Genomic DNA, 24,275 nt, shown 5'->3' with positions numbered 1-24,275 from the left:
TCACACACACACACACACACACACACACCAAGGTCACCTTACACTGTCAAAGGTAATCTGACATGGCTGTCGAATATTAAAAGAAAAATCACTTTGGGTTTTTTTCAAGGGAAATATAAAAGATTGTTTCTGGAAAAATGAACTGGCTTCTAGGAAGAGCACTGCAATGCACTCTAGAGCAGTTCTCTACATGTGATGATATTCTTAGTTGAATGGAAAAATGATAAGGCAGCATTTTTGCTAGAGAGACTTATTCAGGACTGTAACTTTACTCCACTCAGCTGAAGTGATAAGTATAAAACTGTAACTATAGAGTTTCTGGCTTTCCTTGGTTTGCAGCATGTTGGTGTCCTTTGAAGCTAAAGTCTAGATTTCTGTCTTACCAATTCCTAAAGAATTTATGCTGCCTTAAGAAAATACAGTATGGTAGGTTGAATTTATGCTATGCACATGCCTATTTATAAGAGTTTGTGCAGTCTTCCAAGAGGTATTCAGATGACAAAATATTCTAGAAATGCAAATCAGTCAGCCAAAATAAAATGATACATCATCAATGTAAAATTTCCGTGTAATATGGGCCCAGACAGTAGGGAGAAAGTTAGTTTCCCAAGCCAAACAGATCATCTATGTGGCTGTTGCTTTAGAGAAAGAGAGAACTTTCTCCTCTCCATCCTCTAGACTTTTAGAATCATATTGCACTTCTTGGAGATTCTCTAATGGCACCTTCCTTTCCAGAACAAGCTCCCCAAAGTCTATACCCACGTTTTAGTTATCCACTCTTTCTAAAGGTTCCACTTCTATAATATTTTATGTTCCCTTTGCTGCCCCTGTTTCTGGGAACGGTCTCCTTGAAGTTTCCCAGCTTCCTTGCCAAACAGGTCAGCTCTCCAGACAGTTCCATATACTGTTTTCAGTTTCCCTACCCTAGAAAAGCTTCTATCACCTTTGGTCCATACATATCCTGGATATTGTGTAAGATGGACAAATCAGACTTTGCATAATAGGTCTGCTATAACCAATTTATACTGTACTGGTAACAGATTGTAGTATATATTTCAAATGTTTACTTTACCACCATGTACAGGATGTTAGTGTAACACACAGTCAACTATTACCTTGTAGTGCTCTGTCCCTGAAGTTTCTCTTTATATAACAGGAAGATGCATTAAAAGAAAAAACACCTGATACAGCTGGTTTTGTTGAGGAGTCAGTCACTATACCAAGAAAACAAGAAAGAAACAGGCAGGAGACATATAAGGAAGTTACCAAAGCAAAGCGAGAGGTTAGTAAAGTTTTCTGCACTGGAACTTTGTGTAAACTAAAATTTTTGGTGCATTGCTAAAAGGTCTGTACTTTATCGCTTTGAATGGCTGGAAGCCTCCCTCAACATGGGCATGATCAGTGTAGTTCTTCCCCATCCCTTCACTTTCCATTTTCTCCTCTTCCTCCCCTTACCTGCTGTCCAACTCGCTCTGCTCCCTTCTTCCTTTCCTTTGTTCCTCTTCTCTTCTCAACCACTGTGTAGTAGTGAGACTGTCACATCCTCTTCAGTGGAATTGTAATATCCAATTTTAGTCAGCTGATCCCTCTTCTCCATTTCTATTCCTTGCCACTCCCATCCCCATCTGTTTCTTCTTACTCCTCTCCCTATTTTCCATGGGACTGTATCTGCAGGATTCTACCTTCCCATGAGTAGAGTCTCACTCTGCCCTGTCTGTTTACAATACCGTAAGGCTCATGGCAATAATATTAGGGGGGTTCCTCTTATTATGATACTAAAGGTACTCTTTTAGTTCCCTACTCTTAATATTCCCCGATATCCTCACATTCTTATTTCTCCTAACAGACAATGTAATAAATTATTGCAGATATAAATATTTCACTCATAACTCAGGCTAGATTTGAACCAAATTGAAAGTTGAAAGACTAGTGCTTTTATCTATCAAAATGTTTGGGTACTGGAGACCTAAATGATTTATGTTGCTTTAATTTTTTTTTCCTTGTAGGTGGAGTCAGATACACTCACTGAAAGTCCAGAAATCAGAATTAAAACGGAAAATAACAGTATGTTGCTCACTGCCCATCTTAAAAAGGTATCTGTGGTTCATTCTGACATTTAATTTTTAAAAATCAAAACGTAAGCAAATTCTCCCTGTGACGTTCCCCTCTGGTGTTGTCTGGACCACTGATCTGCTAGGCCACTCCAATCCTTGACTCTGGAGCCAGCCTTACCTTCCTCTGCTGTGAGAACCCCCACTCCTAGGCTGTTCACGCACAGCCTCTGGCATGTAAGCTGCTCCCACCTACTTGCAAGCGAATGATACTAGCCAATATCTCCAGTCTCAGAAACAACCCTAGGAACCTCCGTCTTGCAGTGTCCAGTTATGCCCACTGGCCGCTGCAAGCTTAATTTAACAAAGAAATTTATATGTACCAGCCATGTACTCAGGGGGAGTCTCTGACACACTGCAAACTGAATGCACTGCTTCAGGTAGAATAAACAAACAGGTTTATTAACTATAAATGTAGATTTAAGTGATTATAAGTCAACGCATAGCAAGTCAGATTTGGTCAAATGAAATAAAAGCAAAATGCATTCTAAGCTGATCTTAATATTTCAGTGTCCTTACAAACTTAGATGCTTCTCACCAGAGGCTGGCTCTTCAGCCAGGCTCTCCCCTTTGATCAGTGGTTCAGTCGCTTGGTTGTAGTGATGTCTGTAGATGTAGGCGGAAGAGAGCGAGCATGGCAAAATGTCTCTCCCTTTTATCATGTCCTTTCTTTCCTCTTGGCTCCCTCCTTCCGCCCCTTCAGAGTCAGGTGAGCATTACCTCATTGCAATCCCAAACTGTCCAAGGGAGGGGGTGACTCCCTCCAGGATCTAACAGATTCTTTTGTTGCTGCCTGAGCAAGTGTCCATTGTTCCTGTGAGGCTGGGCTGGGTTTGTCGCATCCATGCCCTGCCGAGGTGTGAACTGCCTCTTTGTTCTTGGAGAGTTTTTGCATGGGCTTGCTTTAAGCCATGAGGTTACATTTTCAGCCTCATAACTATATACATGAAATTATAACCTTACCATAACATTACTGTAACAATTACTATAACATCACTATAACAACCATGCTCAGTGCATTATGAGCCTTCCAAAGACACCCAACATGACAAACTTTGCATTGGATACCACACAATCATTTTATAAAGATGAACATGGGGGTGTAGGGTTTTCCCCCGAGGTACAGCCTGTCACACTGCCCTAGTCTCAAAAGTCCTAGTAGGACTTTTGCCCTACAATTGAGTAATTAACAGAGGATGCTGAAACGCTGACAGACTGATCTTTAGGATCAGTTTCTGCTCTGTTACATTGATGTAAGTCCAGAGTAATTCCAGTAAGTCAGAGGAGTTACTCCAGATTTGTGTCAGTGTAAATGATAGCAGAGCAGGCTTCTAATGAAAATGTGATGAAACACAATTACAGCTGTCAGCAGTTCAGCATGGTGACAAGTCATACATAATCTGTGGTGCAATTGGTACAAGGCTCTATATCAAATATGCAACAACACTAAATCAGCCTGCTCTTCATGCTCACCTGAAAACAGTTCAGTCACCTTTTTATTGTCTGAGTTACATGCCGTAGAGATCAGAAATAAATAACCAAATAATACTGTGCATGCTGATGATAATGCATGATGGAACTAAGTGGGACTGACTCAAAGAATTACAATACATGCTCACGCATCTTAATGGGCTAAATTGTTTTTACTCAGTGGACATACAGAAATTGCATACGAAAACTCCCAAATTGTTAGTGCCTAAATATGGGACTTAGTGGGACAAGCAATACAAGAGAAATATTTAAATTACTGGTATTAATTTCTTTACTATAAAGAACAGATTGGAACCTCAGGATCCTGATTCATCTAAGTACATGTAAATAAAGCACCATAATAATGTGAAATATTCCTCAGGGTGGGAGGTGGTAAATTCAAGTAAAATTTAAAAAAAAAAGAAGAAGAAAACCAGGATAGCTGATAATGGATAATGTTTAAAATTTCTGTTTGGCAATCTGACAATATGGATGAAGAATGCTACAAGCTAACTTGTGTGAAGTCTTGGTGCAACACAGCTAACAATAAGCTCTGTTTGTTTAAAAACAAAAGGCTTCCTTTCTGCTGATGAACTGGAAATAAGCTTAATTAACATACTGTGTGTTACTCCCCTTCCAATACCAAGTGTTGCCTGGGCTCCCTTTTTTAATTACAGGGTGAAATAGGGACTCAATTGAAATCGGTGGGAGGTTTTGCTATAGACATCAATAGAGCTAGGATTTCACCTAAAGTTTTGGGACTCAGTTCCATTCAGTTATTTCAGTATTAGTATTCAGCCTTCCAAATAATGCTCTTGGTCCTTAGCTGTGGCATACACACCTTCGTACTTCCTCAATCCTGGATCTGTTGCACACCAGGCCCAAATCGCCGCTATAAATTAGAGCAGCCTCAAGGATGCTCAAATTTACTCCAGTTGCCAGTCAACCCATCTACCAGCCATTACAGCAGCTGGAGATTGCTGGGGTTCAGGAAAGCCCAATATACACCCTCTTTTCTGATGCTACACAGCCTTTTAGGCTAACTGCTGTATGCCACTGGAAGATTCTCTTTGTTGGTGTGGCCTTTCCATGGTAGGCTATATCTACTTAGGGGTCACTTCATATAGATGGAGTGGAACAAAGCAGCCTTACTATGGTGAAGGACCTGGGCCATTGATTTCATTCAGAGCTTGGAGACTAGCTGTTTAGAAATTACTTAGCCCTATCATTTTAAAATATGCCTGCTCAGGCTTTAATATTCTTCCAGGAGGTTCTCACTCTGGTCTAATAAATACAGTTAGTCTAACTTTGTTATTGAAGTACTACATAGAGTACATAGAATCTGATCTTGGTCTCTGGAACCCCAGATACAGCCTCAGGGCTTAATGATGTGCAAGCCTGGGCAGGACTGAAGCTGAAACAGGTATATGTGACAATATCAGAAGGTCAAATGAGTTTGATATGTCCAGTTAGCAATTAATCACCACTCTAATAAACAATTGACAATATCTCCAACCCTAACATCTTGGCTTGATGTAGTAGTCTTGATTAGATCTGAGTGAATAGCAGGGGCAATCCATTCACATACTTTTCAGCAAATTAAGAACTGAAATTTTTATTTGCCATGTTCACACCCATTTTCTATTCTCTTTTAAATGATATTTGTGAGGTGAGAGTTCATCAAATGGTGGATGTTTATAGAAAATGAATTCTAAGCCCACTTCATTTCATGACCAAATTAATCATTTCAGGCAGAATAAAAGCAGTAGAACTCCTGCTTTTTCCAGTCAGTTCACCAAAAGAGACTGATGTGTCTGTGTAGTGAATCACCACAGCCTTCAACTTCATGTGCTCCTTTGTTAGTGACAATATGTGTGGTGGATGGAGATAGGTGACAGAAAATTGGAGACCTATACATTCAATTAATACACTTGGCTGATTGATGAAATATTTTGTACGGAGCTTAACAGCAGCACTGGACAACAAGAAAGGGATTGTGCTCTCAAAATACCTTCCCGGAGCTTTGGTTCAAATGTACTTTATTGGGATGGATGGGTATGTGATTGCACCTTTCACAGTTGCCATTGTACAAAGTCCTGGCCAGATCCAGGCACAGAAGCAATTAAATAAACCAGACTAGGGGCTTACCTACACTTGAAACGCTACAGTGGCACAGTTTCATTGTAAACACCTACCTACACCAACAGGAGCTCTCCTTCCATTGGCATGGGTAATCCACCTCCCCGAGAGGCAGCAGCTAGGTCAACGGAAGAGTTCTTCTGTCAACCTAGTGCTGTCTACACAGGGACTAAGGTCAGCTTAACTATGTCACTCAAGGGTGTGGATTTTCTAATCCGACCTAATTTTCAAGTGTAGACCAGGCCTACATCCATGCTGGTTTGCAGCTGCAATTGTGCAATCATGTGCCATGTGCAACTACTTTATGTGAATATGATTAGAGAAAATTCATCTATATTTGGACCTGAGCTTATAATATTAAAATAATAGTAATGTTTTTGCTCCCAGTAATGATTCAGGCAAGGTCTGAGTCAACTGACCAGAAAACAAAAAGATTTAAAATGTTCTAAAAATTCCTTAAACCTGCTGTTCTAGCTCCTAAACCCACAAACTGCAACCAGCCACTTTCTTCCCAAGAGAATCAAAGGCCCCAGTAACTTTACTATAATAAAGAAGGAATGGTACAGTCAAACTCATGCAGGAAATAGATACTATACTATGTTACTATGGCGACCACTCACAAAGCAGTAGCAGATTAACAAACACCCATGTAAACACGGGGCACAGGGAATCTACTGGCTGACACCTGTTCACACAAAAGCCTGTACATTGATATTAGGTGCTATATCAATAAAAATATAAAGTGTTCAGATTGTATTTCCTTTCAGACTGTATGCATGCTGTTTGGAGCTCCTGTTACCTAACTGCAAATTTTCTGCTAGTGATTCTCTGCCACACGAATTTCTTCCTGCTTCCCAGAGTGGATTAAGTTTAATAAGAAGTAATATTCCAAATATTTTTACTAACTTGTGTATGAAAATATGGATGTGCGCTACAGTAACTTGTTCTCTCTTTTTGTTCTATTTTTAAGGAAGAGACGAGACTGGCTGATATTTCAGTTGTCTGCCCAGCTGGTGAGGATTTTGTTTCACAGGATATGGCGCTGTCTCCTTCTGCCAAAGAGGATAATTTACAGACTGAGCTCCTGGCAGAAGAAATGCCCTCCAGGGAAGAATATAAATGTATATCACCTTATGATATCTCTTTGCCCTTGCTTTCTGAGATGCCTGAATCCTACCTCCTACATTCTGAAGCTGATCTGGAAGAGCAACCCTGCTGTAGTTCTCATAGTCTGCATGTCAGCTCCTATAGCTTGCAAATGCAGATAAACACTGGCAGTAAAAGAATGATTGATAAGTCTGATCTCTTAACACCTGTTGCTTATGCTGACACTTCAAATCATAGAAGGGAAACCACATCAGATGAGTTAGAGAGATTTTTCCCATCTACCATAGATCACTATGCAAAATTTGGAGTGGAATCTCCTTTGACTTGTAGTTCACCAGAAATACCTGAAAACATTACTGCTTCCTGCACAATACATGCAAAGCCTGCATATAGCATGATGAGTGACGTGTGTGAGACACATATACAACACAATGAAGCTCACCGAAGCATGACAGAAACACAAGAACAATTGCATGACATTAATAACTTTACTAAAACCCAAGACAGGCTGCATGCTTTGCCTGTTGCATTCTCGGGTCTCATGTTTCAATCAGACGCCACCAGAAGCTGTCAAAGGCAGATGGTCCCCCAAGAAGAGATTAAAAGTGCATCAGAAAAGAAAAGCATGGTCAGCCTATCTGGACAGGCGCCTAACTTCTCCAAACTGCTGTCCAATGTAACTGTCATGGAAGGTTCTCCGGTGACTTTGGAAGTAGAAGTAGCAGGATTTCCCGAGCCTTCACTGACATGGTGGGTAGCTTATAATGAGAAAAACTAAATATACCTATTGAAATACACATTGCACTATGTATAACTGTGTGTACTAATCTGAAAATTAGAGAGCATTGCTTGTTATCCATATCACTCCACACTTCTGCATGGTTCCATTTGCAAAGAAAATTTTGTTTTCAATTAACCCACTTGAAATAATATCGCTGCTGTCAACTCTATGAATAATCAGAGCAGAAAACATTTATTTTCAAATGCAAACACATCAAACACTTTTTTCTGTTATATTATTTTTCAGTATAACATTCCACTTTTTAAAATGATTATGAAAGAAAATTCCCCCTTCAGAGCCAACTTACTGTAGGTGAATTCCTTATCAGTGTGCCTGCTACTTGCAAGCATCCCCTCTTCCCAAAAAATGGAGAGACTGAATGCAAATAAGCCTATACACTAGGAAGTCCAGTTTTTCACTGAATATTCGCTCTGTCTGCTGCACATTTCCTATGCACAATTTTTAACAATCAAAAGTAGGTTGTTTTTATTACATTTGTAAGAACTTTTATCAGTGAGAAATATAAATATGTCTTCAGAGTAAAAAAATCTTTTGATAAATCCTTTACTAAAGATTGTAAGAGAGTGATGGAGGGTCCAGAAGATTTCACAATAAAGTAATCTTTAGAACTTTATGTGCTGGTTTATTTTAATAAAACCTAACTCTAATTTCCCTTGCTATATCATCCACTTATTTTCTCCATTCCCATAGAGAACCTCTGTTTTAATTTGCTAATGGGGGTCCATGCACCTGGAGCTATTTTAGTCTAAGTTTTTGCAATACCTAGCACTACAATGGAAAGCAGAGACCGATAGAGAAACATTTTTCCATTTGCAAAGAGAGAGAGTGTTTACCACGTACCATAAACTATCACATACCAAGTACAATTTATTTTTGGAAGTCTTAATAATCTGAATTTTTCCCTGAAGAATTGCAAAACACATCAAATACTGAAACACTCAGTACATTCTGCCTATATCGGTAACACAGTCATCAGTTTTTAATCCCTGTCTCCTACACTTTGAAAAGGTATTGCTGATGTCTTTACAATTCAGTTTTTAAACATTGATTCACACACAAAAGAATATGTTGCTGGGGTTTTTACTTGTTTTTCAAAATAAACTTTAAGTTGAACATTTCTTAAGCCACAATTTTATGAAAATAGTGAAAGTGGATTTTTTTACAATAAAATGTCAGTCCAGAATCATTGTATCCAATTTTGATTGCGCAGATTTATATATTTTAACAGACATATAACAGGAATGGCAGTTTTGCATGTTGCAATGTTAAATGTAGTATATGTAGAAACTACAGAATCAGACAATTAGGGCCTAACTTACAGAAAGTAAATCAGCAGTACCACCATTGAAATCAGTGGGCCAGATCTTCTGGTGGTGTAAATTGGCATAGGTCCCTGAAGTCAGTGAAGCTACACTAATTTTCACTAGCTCAGAACCTGGCCCAATTGAATTACACCAGCTTTACACTGGTATAAGTGAGAGGAACACCAGCCTCATATGTTCTTTCTGTTTTCTCTGGCTGAAATTTCTATGTATGTGTCTCTGTCTTATCTATCTAAGGTACTTACATCCTCACCATAGTTATCTGGGTGCCTCACTGTCTTTAATATTCTTATCCCAATTTTACAGGAGGGGAACTGAGACACACAGAGACTAAAGCCCAGATCCTCAAAGGTGCCTGACTTCCATTGATTTCTTTGGACTAGGTATTTAAATGCTTCTGAGGAGGTGGGCCTAAGTGACTTGCCCAAGTTCACGCAGGAATCTCAGCAGGGAATTTAACCTGGGTCTCCCAAGTCCTTATCCAGTGGCTTAGCCACCAAACCATCCTTCCTTGGAGGACTTGCGTGACGCTTTGGGCATCATTTAAGACTCACTTCAGCTTTTACAAGGCTTTCATGATGCATAGGATCTTCTACAGGCCCTTTAGACATAGGTGAATTTAACCCTTTTTTAGCAAGGTTTTATTTAAAAATAAAACCAAAAATTCTCAAACAGGAAACCTAGCACCCAATCCTGCAAGCTGGTCTCTGCAGAACCCCATTGCCGCCAATAAGGCAGCATAGTAGTGTCAGCCTGTAAAAGCGCAGGTCACAGGATCAGGGCTCCCATTTGTATCTTTTCTAACATTACACAACATGATAGCTCTTTTGTGTCTCTCATTTAAATATAACTGGTATAAATGGGGGGAATTGGGGAGTGGCCACTAGCAATTACTGTTACTGCTAACATTATTATAGAGGTTGTTTGAAATCAGCAAATTCTGCTTCAGCAAACACTGATGTAAATCTGACCTGAAAACTGACTCTCTGCTTCAGGTACAAGAAGGGCCAGAAATTGACTGCAGATGAGCACTTAAAGCTTTTACAAAAGGAGACAAAGCATGCTTTGTTCATTCAGAAGGTGTGTGATGCAGATGCTGGCCTCTATGTTGTTCGGGCTAAAAATTCTAGCAGCACTATCTCATCAAGTGCCATCCTCCATGTGAAAGGTAACAAGCCACCTATCACAAGAATAGACTGGACAATGCTGTGTGTTATCTATATTAGTGTATCACTAATGTACTGGCTATTCACATAGTAAATGTGATACTGACAGCACCGGGACTTAATTCTCACAGACTGAGGCAACAATAAATCAGTTATCTTCCACTGCACCTTTCACAAACTGTACCAATCTGCTTCTGTGTCACATTGGATGTTTTGTTAATGCCACTGCTACATCAGATGTTCATCTTCCTTTAGCATATTAATGTTTAGTTTAAAATTTAGTTGGGATGATGGACACAGTTTTGCACTCTAAAACAAGATGTCTTAGACTTAATAAAAAATCTTACAAATTGTGCTGTTTGTAGAGATCATGTGTCAAAGCACATCCAGGAACATGGTGCTCAAATCAATGCATATAGCATGATGCTTATTATATCAAAATGTGTTGTTTCTGGTGACATTTTTCTCATGTACACTTTAAATGTCTCTTGATATGGTGTAGCTACTCAAACCCATACAGTACATCATTGTAATATTCATAGCTGCACTGGCATATACCAGATGGCTACCTTTTGTTTTAAATACAAGGGCTCTGCTTAATAAAATGTGCCTTGTTTGAGTGACTTTAAAGCAAGGGGATGGAGCCTCAGCTACTGTAAATTCTCATAGTTCCACTGAAGTCAGTGAAGCTTTGCTAACCTTCTCCAGCTGAGGCTCTGTCCCCTTGTTGTCAGTGATGGTTAAGTAAGAGAAGTAGCCCCTGTTTTTACAATATTCCCATGACAACCAGATCTTTTCAAAGTAAGACTTTTTCAATATACTTAGCTATCCTATATACCCACTGCCTCCATATATGGCATAATTCTTATGATTCTTTTTTCTCTTATAAAATGTTAAATAAAAGATATAGATGTTTTATACTTCCACCTGTTAACATGAAAAGGGACACATAATCTTCTATGCATTGGACCTTGAGCTCATTTTTAATTCCTTTTTAATTGTTTTCAAAGAGATCAAGGGATATACTCAAAGGGTTGGCTAGTGTGTGCAGTAGGATAAACAATAAAACGAAAAGGAAGGATTTTTCTGTGAGTTTTCACTTAACTACTGCAATGAGAAATGAGCTGCAACTTTAAAGCTGTAACATTCAAAAGCGGAATTTGCTTGCATATGTTACATTTCACTTCTGATAACGACAAGCAAAATATTGTTTTATTATAAACATAGTTGTGTCAGTGTAATAGCTTTGATTCAAAGAATAATTTATTTAAGGTTTTTGACAAAGGCAAGAAAAATAATTATGCCACTGGAAGACTTTGCCCATAATTTATTAGCCTACTTAATGGGTGAGATATTCAATTTATTAATTCCTGCTATTTCTTATGAAACTCAGGCACATCTATCCACACACTAAAAGCAGTAGGTGAACATTTGAATGTTTTTCTTTTATCCTTAATTTACTGCTTTCACATAATAAATTTGCTTGTGTGGGAAATTTATAAGGGGTGGAGGGAGACTTACAATCTCTTACAAAATTTACATTCTTGACTGTACAACATAATCTGAACAGAATCTATATTTCAAATACCAGGGGGCCAATGAAGCCAGAGATAAACATTTGGATTTTTGGCCCAGTGGCTGCAATTCTATTAAAATCTTGTAACTTTGAAACAGGAGATGTCCTCAAGACAACATACCCTAGCAGCAGGGAAAGGGGGAGCTGGCATACTATGACAACATACTATGTTGGGAAGACAACATACTATGAATAGAATTTATATTACCCCTAAGTCCAGCCATCTCATGTAAATGTTGTTTCATAAAGATTCTTCTAAGTAAACAAGCCATACCCTTTAGTACTTTTCAGGAAATGTAGCTTTCATTTTATAATAAACTAATTTAATAATTACTAACCTCTTGAATGTTTGAATTTTTACAAAAGAAAAAATCAGTTTTGTATTTGTTTCCATGTGATTATATCCATGTTCATTGCTAAAAAACAACCATGTTGAGAATCCAACTTGCATGTGCATTATAATAAGCACTGAGATAAAACAAACCAAAGTGTCCCTCCAACATGATGTAATGCATTTCACATTTTGCCTGTTGTTGAAATATCAGTGCCTGACTGCTTGATCTCCATTTACAATAAACAGAATTCTGGAGGCCAGCAGAAAGCCAGCAGTTTTGCAATCACTACATGAAAAGGTGCTGTGTCTCATTCAGCGCCAGTTCTTTTAGCACTTTTTATCATACTGGTTTAGATTGAATTATTGCATTGCTGAGTGGATTCTAAAGTCAAAACCCCACCAAGAGGGTAATTTGACTTTCACCATGAATTTTCCCCACAGACTGAAACCCATGGGCTTATTTTTGTACCAGCCCATTTTCTGTGCAGATATGGGCAAACATGTTGAGTCTCCTAGAGCATGTCTACACTGCAGCTGGAACTGTAATTTCCAGCTCGGATGGATGTACACATGTTAGTTTTGATCTAGCTAGCATGCTAAAAATAGCAGCATAGCTGCAGTGGGTGGTGGGGGAGGAGGGAGGCAGGCTAACTGCCCAAGAATGTATGGCACCAGTCCTTGAGATCTCTTGAGACACAGTTTAGGAAGGCAGCAAGCTGGTCCCTGGTATTAAAAAGGTTAAAAAACACTGCTTTAGGAGACCAGCCCTGGCTGGTATGGGATCCCAGCCAAAGTGCAAACCCCTTGCGGAAAGGAAGGTGCATGCAGATGGGAGACCTGGGCTTGCAGTTAAGTTCTTCTGCCACTACTATGGGATAGAAAATAAATTTGAGGTAGATTTATGTTTAGATACTTGGATCTAGATCAGTGGTTCTCAACTCTGGTCCACCGCTTGTTCAGGGAAAGCTCCTGGCGGGCCAGGCCGGTTTGTTTACCTGCCGCGTCCGCAGGTTCAGCCGATCGTGGCTCCCACTGGCCAATGGGGGCTACAGAAAGCGCTGTGGGCCAAGGGACGAGCTGGCCGCCTGTCCAGCAGCCCCTGAAGTCTTGCCAGTGGCTTTAAAGGCAGCAAGATTGGGCCCAGGATGCTTGCTTTCCTTGTCAAAAGATCAGCTTTCCTTTTTAATCAAACACATGCAAATCGGTCAGGGATGCAACACCATGCTGTGGGTGTCCCTGCATATCCACCTGCTGGAAACTGGGACTCGATGACAGGGGATGGATCACTCTCTAATTGCCCTGTTCTGTTCATTCCCTCTAAAGCACCTGGCATTGGCCACTGTCGGAAGACAGGATATTGGGCTAGATGGACCATTGGTCTGACCCAATATGGCCCTTCTTATGTTTCTTTCTACCAAAAAATAAAATAAAATAAAAATTAGGGCTGTTGATTAATCGCAGTTAACTCACATGATTAACTCAAAAAAATTAATCATGATTAAAAAAATTAATCGTGATTAATTGCACTGTTAATAGAATACCAATTTAAATGTATTAAATATTTTGGAATTTTTTTACATTTTAAAATACATTGATTTCTATTACAACACAGAATACAAAGTATACAGTGCTCACTTTATATTATTTTTTATCACAAATATTTGCACTGTAAAAATTATAAAAGAAATAGTATTTCTCAATTCATATCATACAAGTACCGTAGTACAATCTCTTTATCATGAAAGTGTAACTTACAAATGTAATTTGTTACATAACTGCACTCAAAAACAAAACAATGTAAAACTTTAGAGCCTACAAGTCCACTCAGTACAACTTCTTGTTCAGCCAATCACTAAGACAAACAAGTTTCAGAGTAACAGCCGTGTTAGTCTGTATTCGCAAAAAGAAAAGGAGTACTTGTGGCACTTTAGAGACTAACCAATTTATTTGAGCATGAGCTTTCGTGAGCTACAGCTCACTTCATCGGATGCATACCGTGGAAACTGCAGCAGACATTATATACACACAGAGATCATGAAACAATACCTCCTCCCACCCCACTGTCCTGCTGGTAATAGCTTATCTAAAGTGATCATCAGGTTGGGCCATTTCCAGCACAAATCCTGCTGGTAATAGCCCATCCAAAGTGAGACTTTGGATGGGCTATTACCAGCAGGAGAGTGAGTTTGTGTGTGTGGGGGGGGTGGAGGGTGAGAAAACCTGGATTTGTGCTGGAAATGGCCCAACTTGATGATCACTTTAGATAAGCTATTACCAGCAGGACAGTGGGGTGGGAGGAGGTATTGTTTCATGATCTCTGTGTGTATATAATGTCTGCTGCAGTTTCCACGGTATGCATCCGATGAAGTGAGCTGTAGCTCACGAAAACTCATGCTCAAATAAATTGGTTAGTCTCTAAGGTGCCACAAGTACTCCTTTTCTTTTTAAGACAAACAAGTTTGTTTACATTTATAAGAGATACTGCTGCTTGCTTCTTATTTACAATGTCACCTGAAAGTGAGAACAGGCATTCACATGGCACTTTTGTAGCTGGCCTTGCAAGGTATTTACCTGCCAGATATGCTAAACATTCATATGCCCCTTCATGCTTCAGCCACCATTTCAGAGGACATGCCTCCATGCTGATGATGCTTGTTAAAATAAAATGCGTTAATTAAATTTGTGATTGAATTCCATGGGGGAGAATTCTATGTCTCCCGTTTTGTTTTTTACCCGCGTTCTGCCATATATTTCATGTTATAGCAGTCTCAGATGATGACCCAGCACATGTTCATTTTAAGAAAACTTTCAAAAGCAGATTTGACAAAAGGCAAAGAAAGTACCAAGGTGAGATTTCTAAAAATAGCTACAGCACTCAGCTCAAGGTTTAAGAATCTGACGTGCCATCCAAAATCTGAGAGGGACAAGGTGTGGAGCATGCTTTCAGAATTCTTAAAAGAGCAATACTCGGGTGCAGAAACTACAGAACCCGAACCACCGAAAAATAAAATCAACCTTCTGCTAGTGGCATCTGACTCAGATAATGAAAATGAACATGCACTGGTGCGCTCTGCTTTGGATAGTCATTGAGCAGAACCCGTCATCAGCATGGCTACAACAGTGCCATGCGAACACCTGTTCTTACTTTCAGGTGTCGTAAACAAGAAGCAGGCACCATTATCTGCTGCAAATTGTAACCAAACTTATTTATCTGAGTGATTGGCTGAAGTAGGACTGAGTGGCCTTGTAGGCTCTAAAGTTTTACATTGTTTTATTTATTACATTGTGTTATTTTTTGTACATAATTCTACATTTGTAAGTTCAACTTTCATGATAAAAATATTGCACTACAGTACTTGTATTAGGTGAATTGAAAAATGTTATTTCTTTTGTTTAGAGTGCAAATATTTGTAATCAAAAATAAATATAAAGTGAGTACTGTACACTTTGTATTCTATGTTGTAATTGAAATCAATATATTTGAAAATATAGAAAACATCAGAAATATTTAAATATTTTATTGTTTAACAGTGTAATTAAAAAAAGTGATTAAGGATGTGATTGTGATTAATTTTTTAAATAGTTTGACAGCCCTAATAAAAATAATTCTAGATATGGAACTAACTTGTGGAGTCCTTATTTGGTCATCTCTCACCCAAAATTCACACAGCTTTCCATGAGATTTTTGCCTAAATAAATACTTCAAATTTTGGCCCAGAAAAAGAAAAGTCAGAGAGAAATAAGCCAGCTTTAGTAACTGAAATACATGAAAAGAAAAGGAATACTTGTGGCACCTTAGAGAGCTGTAGCTCACAAAAGCTTACGCTCAAATAAATTTATTAGTCTCTAAGGTGCCACAAGTACTCCTTTTCTTATTGCGGATACAGACTAACATGGCTGCTACTCTGAAACCTGAAATACATGATTATTTTTTAGGAGTACACAATAGATGGGCTGGGCGATATGGTAGTTACAGTATTGCTGCATGGGGGCAGACTGAAGTGCAACTTAGATGAAGAAAAATTTTGAAAATACTTTTATTTTAGTGAAGATATTTAAATCACAATTAATTTGACAGATAGGAGTCTTTTAATCGCTGCCTGGTACTCAGGCTCTCTGTGGCTGTTTGCCAATGAACAGAGACCGCATTTTGCGGGACGCTGAAGGGCCTCTTCCAACTGTTAATACTGGGATTGCCAAGCAAAGGTGTCATACGTGCTGATTGTTGCCAAATGTCCTGATGGCAAACAGACCTTGTGGAGACTCTCTGTTCACTGAGCCTAATGAGCTCTGAAAACTATCTGCTGGAAACCGCAGCTAGCGTCTGTTCAGGACAAACAGCGTGAGGGCTCCAGGCTCTGATTGCTTGTTCCCCCTCCTAGTCGCAGAAGGGTTTACTCTGGCCGCGTCAAACATCCCAGCCAGCATTTCAAACCCACCATTTTGCTTTCCGCCCTTTCCCTCGGGAACTGGGTTTTGGGCAGGCTGCATGGCCCCCCGCCCCCGCTCTGGGACCACTGACAGGCACGCAGAAGGGTCGGACGCTGGGGGAGCGACTGTTTTAAACCTGACCCCCGTGTAACGCTAGACCTGCCCCCTGAAAAGTGGGTTTGAGCCAGCAATGTTATAATTACGAAACGTAGCGATCACCCAAACCCTCTGCTCATTAAAAGAGCGAGTGAAAGAGACTGCCCGGCTGTGTGGCATCTTGTGGGGTTGAAACAGGTCGGTCAGGCCGTGGCCAGAGGGCGGGAGGGAAGGGTTAATGTCTCCAGAAGGCGCCCCGCGGCTCTCGGCCGTCAGCGGGACCAGGTGTGGGTGCGGGGCGAGGCAGCGCGGGAGTAGCGCTGGGGAAGGCTCAGGGCTCTCCTTGGCGCGGGGGCAGAGACAGGGGGGGCTGGGGCTGGGGCTGGGGCGGGGGGGGTGTGTTTTCCTCTCAGGGCGGAAGCTGCTAAAGGTATGGCTCATCCCGCGCTTATCAGCGGGGCTCTGCTTGTAACCGGGCTCTGGCGTTTGGCGGAAGGAAGGCAGGTTGCTTTTAAAGGGGCAGGTTTCAGAGTAGCAGCCCTGTTAGTCCCAAAAAGAAAAGGAGGACTTGTGGCACCTTAGCGGCTAACACATTTATTTGAGCATAAGCTTTCGTGAGCTACAGCTCACTTCACGGGATGCATTCAGTGGGAAATACAGTGGGGAGATTTATATACATAGAGAACATGAAATAATGGGTGTTACTATACACACTGTAAGGAGAGTGATCACTTAAGGTGAGCTATTACCAACAGGAGAGCAGGGGAAAAAAACTTTTGTAGTGAAAATCAAGGAGGGCCATTGCTAGCAGTTGACAAGAATGTCTGAGGGAACGGTGGGGTTGGGGGAAATAAACAAGGGGAAATAGCTCTACTTTGTATAAAGACCCATCCACTCCCAGTCTCTATTCAAGCCTAAGTTAACTGTATCCAGTTTGCAAATTAATTCCAGTTCAGCAGTCTCTCATTGGAGTCTGTTTTTGAAGTTTTTTTGTTGAAGAATTGCAACTTTTAGGTCTGTAGTCGAGTGACCAAAGAGATTGAAGTGTTCTACAACTGGTTTTTGAATGTTATAATTCTTGACATCTGATTTGTGTCCATTTATTCTTTTACATCGAGACTGTCCAGTTTGATCCACGTACATGGCAGAGGGGCTGGCACATGATGGCATAGATCACATTGGTAGATGTGCAGGTGAACGAGCCTCTGATATCGTGGCTGATGTGATTAGGCTCTATGATGGTGTCCCCTGAATAGATATGTGGACACAGTTGGCAACGGGCTTTGTTGCAAGGATAGGTTCCTGGGTTAGTGGTTCTGTTGTGTGGTGTGTGGTTGCTGGTGAGTATTTGCTTCAGGTTGGGGGGGCTGTCTGTAAGCAAGGATTGGCCTGTTTTCCAAGATCTGTGAGAGTGATGGGTCGTCCTTCAGGATAGGTTGTAGATCCTTGATGGTGCGTTGGGGAGGTTTTAGTTGGGGGCTGAAGGTGATGGCTAGTGGTGTGCTGTTATTTTCTTTGTTAGGCCTGTCCTGTAGTAGATGACTTCTGGGTACTCTTCTGGCTCTGTCAGTCTGTTTGTTCACTTCAGCAGGTGGGTATTGTAGTTGTAAGAATGCTTGATAGAGATCTTGTAGGTGTTTGTCTCTGTCTGAGGGGTTGGAGCAAATGCGGTTATATCGTAGAGCTTGGCTATAGACAAGGGGCAGGAGTTCTAGTCATGTGTCATTGAGCACTAAAAAGTTCCACCATTGCATGCAGGGCTGACCCTTGTTATCCTGAGTGCCAGAGCCTGTCTGAGTTTTAAGAGTGCTCCAGAACAGGTGGCCATAGCAGTTTTAGCGTTCCTTTGTATAGTTCCTGGAATAAAGCTTCTGTTACTAGCCAAAAACGCATCCTGGGGTGGGATTTCCCCCATGACTGAATATTGGCTGAGCAGCACCTCAGCAGTGAGTCAGCATTTGTTAAATTGTGTTGCCTGTGTCTGCCTATAGTTTAACTTGCCCTTTGCTGGTGGATGGCAGTTTGGAGTCTAAATAGTTTCCAATAACCCTCTCTCCTTAGCACTCCCATTGAATATATTTAGTAGGTGATTGTAAAGAGCTTTTCATTCCAAAACTATCTCTGCTTCCAGCTACACAGCAACATTGGATAGGATCTAACTTCATAGTCATTAATATAAGAGCACTGTTTGAGGATATAAACTCCCTCTCCCCAGATCTGCTGCTTCTTCTATGCCAGCCACATCAAATACCTCTTATTTGTAGCTTAAAGCCCTGGCCTGCAATAAGGGGTGTATGTGGAGTTGCTTCATTTCAATGGGAGCACCTAAAGATATGCCTCTCTCAGGCCAACAGTTTGTAATGGGGGTGGCCTGAGGAGTTGACATAGTTTTGGCCTCTGGCACTGGTTAATTATAGACTTTGTGGTAGCCAGGGGAGATAGCAAGGGCTCAGGACTGTCCCAGCCATGCTTGCTCTCACTCCCTGTTGGCCCCTGACATGCACCTCTGCCAGAGACTTTTGTATGGGGGACTAACGATCATTTGCTGTTAGTATTGTTGCACACTCTTGAGGGATATACTGATTTTGCTCTCACTTCTGTGTATTGCAGGAATCACTCTGTTGAACAGAATTACCCCGGTATAAGTGAGAGCAGAATCACACCCTAGAGTCTGTGAAATTTAAATCAGTGAAATATTTTGAATAAGGTTACTAAACCCTAATAGCTCTATTATATGAGGGTCTTGTATGTGCCTAAAGGATTTACCCTCACAATAAGATAGCTAGCATGCATACAGTGGGGTTTGCTTTGTATTGTTCTTAATAAATCTGTATGCTATGGTACATTATGAAATAATGAAGGAGAAAAAGAGAATATATATTTCTGATGTGGAGGGGAAGCAAGATGTGATTTAAGTGTCTGGGCTGCTCTAAAAATCCTATACTTTGTAGCAATCTACCTTAGTTTTTCATGTGGGGCTTAAGTGGTAACTTAAGAGTGCATAAATTCTGTTCTGTCCTTCAGCATTAGTGTGAATTTGACCCTTTTATAGAATAGGATTCTTGTGTGCTTCACTAAGCTGCTAACCTGGAAGGATGGAACAGACTAGAAAAGCAAAGAAAAGCATGATATGCAACAGTAAGCCTAGCCCAAAAGTTTGCCAGTCTTGACATTGTTCCTTAAACTTCAGTAGGAAATGTGTTTTACTATTCACTGTAGTAAGGTAATCCACCATATATTTATCTATTACTCACATAAAGAATGTGATTATCTAATGCTACCTTGAAATTAATATCACTCTCCTGATGCATGGAGATCATGATGCTCGCCACCCTGTGTGCAAAGGAGAGTTTCACCATTCCCACTCCATATCCATGCTAAATAAAAGGAATATAATTTCAAATGTCTGTCCTCCACTGCTGTGTAAACTAGTACTTTTGAGATTCAACCATAATCATGGATTCTTTTCTCCATACAATAATCAAAAAATTATGAAAGCAGAATAGTTTTTTTGCTTGTGCCATTTCAAGTACAGTGTACACTTTTTTGCAGTACAAGGAAAACAACCAAACTTCATACAGAAATTTGGACATACAACTCTACAAGAAGGAGAAGATTTAGTGCTGCATTGCACTATACATGGAATACCCAGACCAAATGTTGTTTGGACTAAAGATGATATCAGACTGGTAGCTGGAAACATCAGTGTATGATTTAACTTTTTTAAAGTGTTCCTTGGGGAGGGACGTAGTATATCTTGCTGTGTGCTACTAATTGTTGTCTGCACATACTTTATTATTTTACAGATTGAGAAATTAGGTGACTCCTATTACCTTTTAAAAAGAAATGTAGTCCTTGCTGATACTGGGAAATATATTTGTGTTGCCAGCAATGAAGTTGGGGAAGCATACTGTTCAGCTTTCATAAGAGTTACAGGTGAATGCCCCTCATCCAATGCACATTATATAATTAAAGAGAATTTTGTTACCACTCTCACTGACATATATGTTTTGTTTCAGAGAAAAATGAAAAACCAGAAATTCTCTCTGTAACTGAGACAAAATCAAAACAGGAACAAGGATATTTTTCAGAAAAAATGAGTGTCCCTACAACTGAAGTGGGACAAGGTCAGAACACATATTGTATGAAAGGTCAAAGGCCAATGGCTAAACATCTGTCAGTGAGGTAAATTCAGATTTACTCTGAGTACTGTGTCTTGTAATGTACTGTAGTGGCTGTACTGAGTTTCATTTATGAAGCATGCACAGGACTCTGTTGTCTCACTTACTCACTTTTGTGTATTGTAAATCATAACATGACTATCATCTGCATTTAGATTTCCATCAGAAGATATAGATCCATATACAATTTATAAAATCTTACAATACCTAACTATACAGTAGAACATAAGTGTAACTTGTATGTAGTGTCACCCTAGCCTTGTCAGTTCCAGGATATTAGAGACAAGGTGGGTGAGGTGATATCTTTATTGAACTCACTTCCGTTGGTGAGATAAACAAGGTTTCGAGCTACACAGAGCTCTTCTTCAGGTCTGTGTGGCTCGAAAGCTTGTCTCACTTAATCCAGTAAAAGCTATTACCTCATCCACCTTGTCTCTGTAAATGTAACTTATCATTTATGAATATATAAAATATTCATAAATGAGCTGGGGAAAGGGGTAAACAATGAGTTGTCAAAGTTTGCAGATGATACAAAATCACCCAAGATAGTTAAGTCCAAAGCAGACTGAAGTGTTACAAAGGGATCTCGCAAAACTGGGTGACTGGGCAACAAAATGCCAGATGAAATTCCGTGTTGATAAATGCAAAGTAATGCACACTGGAATACATAATCTCAACTATTCATACAACATGATGGGATCTAAATTAGTTGTTAGCACTCAAGAAATATCCTACAGTCATTGTGGATAGTTCTCTGAAAACATTGCTCAATATTCAGCCGCAGTCAAAAAAGTTGTGTTATGAACCATTAGGAAATGGATAGATAATATGACAGAAAATATCATAATCCCACTATCAAATCCATTGGTATGCCTACACCTTGAATTCTGCATGCAGTTCTGGTCATTCTATCTCAAAAAAGAGATATTAGAATTGGAAAAGGTACAGAGAAGGGCAACAAAAATGATTACTGGTATGTAACAGTTTCCATATGAGGAGAGCTTAGAAAGACTGGGAAAGTTCCTCTTAGAAAGGAGATGACTGAGGAAGGATATGATAGAGGTCTATAAAATCATGAATGGTGTGGAGAAAGTGAATAAGGAAGTGTTATTTTCCCCTTCACAGAACACAAGAACTAGGGGTCACCCAATCAAATTAATAGTCAGCAGATTTAAAAAATAAAAAGGAAGTACTTCTTCCTACAATGCACATTTATTCTGTAGAACTCATTTCCAGGGGATGTTGTGAAGGCCAAAAGTATAAATGGGTTCAAAAAAGAATTAGTTAAGTTTATGGAGGATAGGTCTTTCAACAACTATTAGGCAGGATGGGCAAGGACATAAGCGCATGTTTTGGACGTCAGTAAAGCTGGGACTGGATAATAGGGAATGGATCACTAGATAAATTGCTCCCTATGAAGCATCTGGCGCTGGCCACTGTCAGAAGACAGGATACTGGGCTAGAACACCTATTGGTCTCACCCAGTATGGCTATTCTTATGTTGTGTATAACAACCTCTTAGACTGAATTGCGCAAAGGCACTTTGGAATAAAGAGTGTTGTAAAAATTCAACTAAGCTTCTATTACATGCTGGTATAGCTGAAACAAGGTATCAACACTATTGCTGCAAAAGGATGCACTACTAACCGGTGCCAAGCAGGCATAGGATTTTGTAAGTGAAATGGTCACAGGCTTGGCAATTTGTTACATACATTTTATCATTCCTCATTCTAAAAGTCTCTCCCAAGGAAATTATTTCATTCATGAATTGGGCATATTAGGTGAACAGTAGTACATCCTGCACTCTCATTTGAAGAGAGAGAAGGTGCTATCTATACATGATCTCTTTACTCAACAGCTGGAAAATAAAATCAGTGGTGTGTTCTGCAAAAAGTCCCAAGTTAACTTAGCAGGAGCACAAGGGTTTTTTAAGCATAGCAAAGGATGCCACGCATGACACCTCCTTTACCATCCAGGTACCTTATTCAGTTTCTTTAAGTCCTATGTCTACACATTTAGTTACCAAGTTTTCACCAGAATAAAACTGTGACATGAAGGCGGGAGAGAGGAGTGATAGAATTCTTCAGTGTCATCAATGACGTCACTAGATTCTGAGGAGACAGTGGTCATATTCTCACTGGGGCATAAGCACTTACTGTGACACTAAAATGGACAAAAATAATTTCCTACTTATAAGCCAATGTCTTACGCCAGAAAGGTCAGTATTTTATCAAAATATTAGATCCATAAGTGATGACTATCACTCGCATATGTTGAAATCTTTGCTAATCATATCTGGCTGACACACAAGATCAGTTTAGTGCTATCCTGAAAAATAATGTTGGGTTCACAGTGACTGCTGCTAGGAGTATAAACGTGTTCAAGTTACAGGGTTTGGAATGTGGGTTTTAAGAAATGCTTAGCAAATTCATCCCAAAAGTTCTGTAAAAAAATTGAAAGCTCTCACAGAAGACTTCATTCCACATTATAGTGATCCAATGCATTTTCACTGGCTGTATAGCATTCGCTGCTGTGGTTAGGAGTCAGACCATACTTTTGGATATGTGCACCAACCCCAGTGAAGTTAATGCAATTTGTGTGCGTTGTATTTCTGAAGGAAGAATTAAGCTAAAGTTGATAGTGGCTACATCAGTAAATTTGCTCCATTGACCCTCTTTTTACAATCCTCAAAAAAGCAAAAGTGACAGAATTATGACCATTAAAACAGATCAATAACTGAAATGACACTTGGATCTTCGGGATAAGGTACAGAGGTTTCCAAGGTACAGGAAATACTTGACCGCTCACATCAAGGAGAATTTGGCAGGTATTTTACAGTATTTTGAATGCTGCATAAAACAAATGGAATATTCTTATAAAAGAGAGTGGACTTCACTTGAGAGTGAAGAAAAGCACTACTAGAAGGGGAAGTTTGTTGCAATAAGAGAACTTTGATTATACCTTTTCTTAGGAAAGCATCTCTATCTGTCATAGTCGAACTGTAGACAAAAGATGCTACTTTTTAATTGAACTAACCTGCACATTGAGAAAAAGAGGTGTCATCAACTTCTTCAGATTGATTTGGGATAAATTCACAACTGTTCAATGGCCCAGTGCAGGGCCTATGCACAGCTTTTGTCCTACTTAGGATCAGTTTTGAGAACTTAAGTATGTGGGACATATGTGGTGCATAACCCTTGAAATGTCTTCCTACACAAGGCTAAATTTCACCCTCTGATTTACATTCTACTTTCTTGTGCAAAGTGCTATGGGGTAAGTATTTTTCTCCCTAATCATTTTATATTCTAGGTCAGTGGTTCCCGAACTTGTTCCACCACTTGTGCAGGGAAAGCCCCTGCCGGGCCGGTTTGTTTACCTGCCACATCCGCAGGTTCAGCCGATCGCGGCTCCCACTGGCTGCGGTTCGCTGCTCCAGGCCAATGGGAGCTGCTGGAACAAGTTTGGGAACCACTGTTCTAGGTCTATGTTAACTGACTTCTCCCTAGTATCAGTTCACTGTTACTTTGTTTAGAAACATAA

At 39.9% G+C, this 24,275-nt stretch overlaps 1 protein-coding gene across 1 annotated transcript in view; it reads left to right on the top strand.

The window, feature by feature from the left end:
* Positions 1–24,275, top strand: part of CCDC141 (coiled-coil domain containing 141) — a 151,999-nt gene that overhangs the window by 125,720 nt on the left and 2,004 nt on the right. The window contains exons 22-28 of the mRNA XM_084642594.1: positions 1,157–1,282; positions 2,007–2,093; positions 6,691–7,577; positions 9,947–10,119; positions 20,107–20,261; positions 20,361–20,490; positions 20,574–20,739. Of these exons, the coding sequence (XP_084498720.1) occupies positions 1,157–1,282; positions 2,007–2,093; positions 6,691–7,577; positions 9,947–10,119; positions 20,107–20,261; positions 20,361–20,490; positions 20,574–20,739 (1,724 nt within the window). The remainder of the gene's footprint in view (positions 1–1,156; positions 1,283–2,006; positions 2,094–6,690; positions 7,578–9,946; positions 10,120–20,106; positions 20,262–20,360; positions 20,491–20,573; positions 20,740–24,275) is intronic.

Source organism: Lepidochelys olivacea, assembly GCF_965140295.1.
Source record: "Lepidochelys olivacea isolate rLepOli2 genome assembly, chromosome: 11".
Lineage (NCBI taxonomy): Eukaryota > Metazoa > Chordata > Testudines > Cheloniidae > Lepidochelys > Lepidochelys olivacea.
This window is presented reverse-complemented; position numbering and strand designations above follow the sequence as displayed.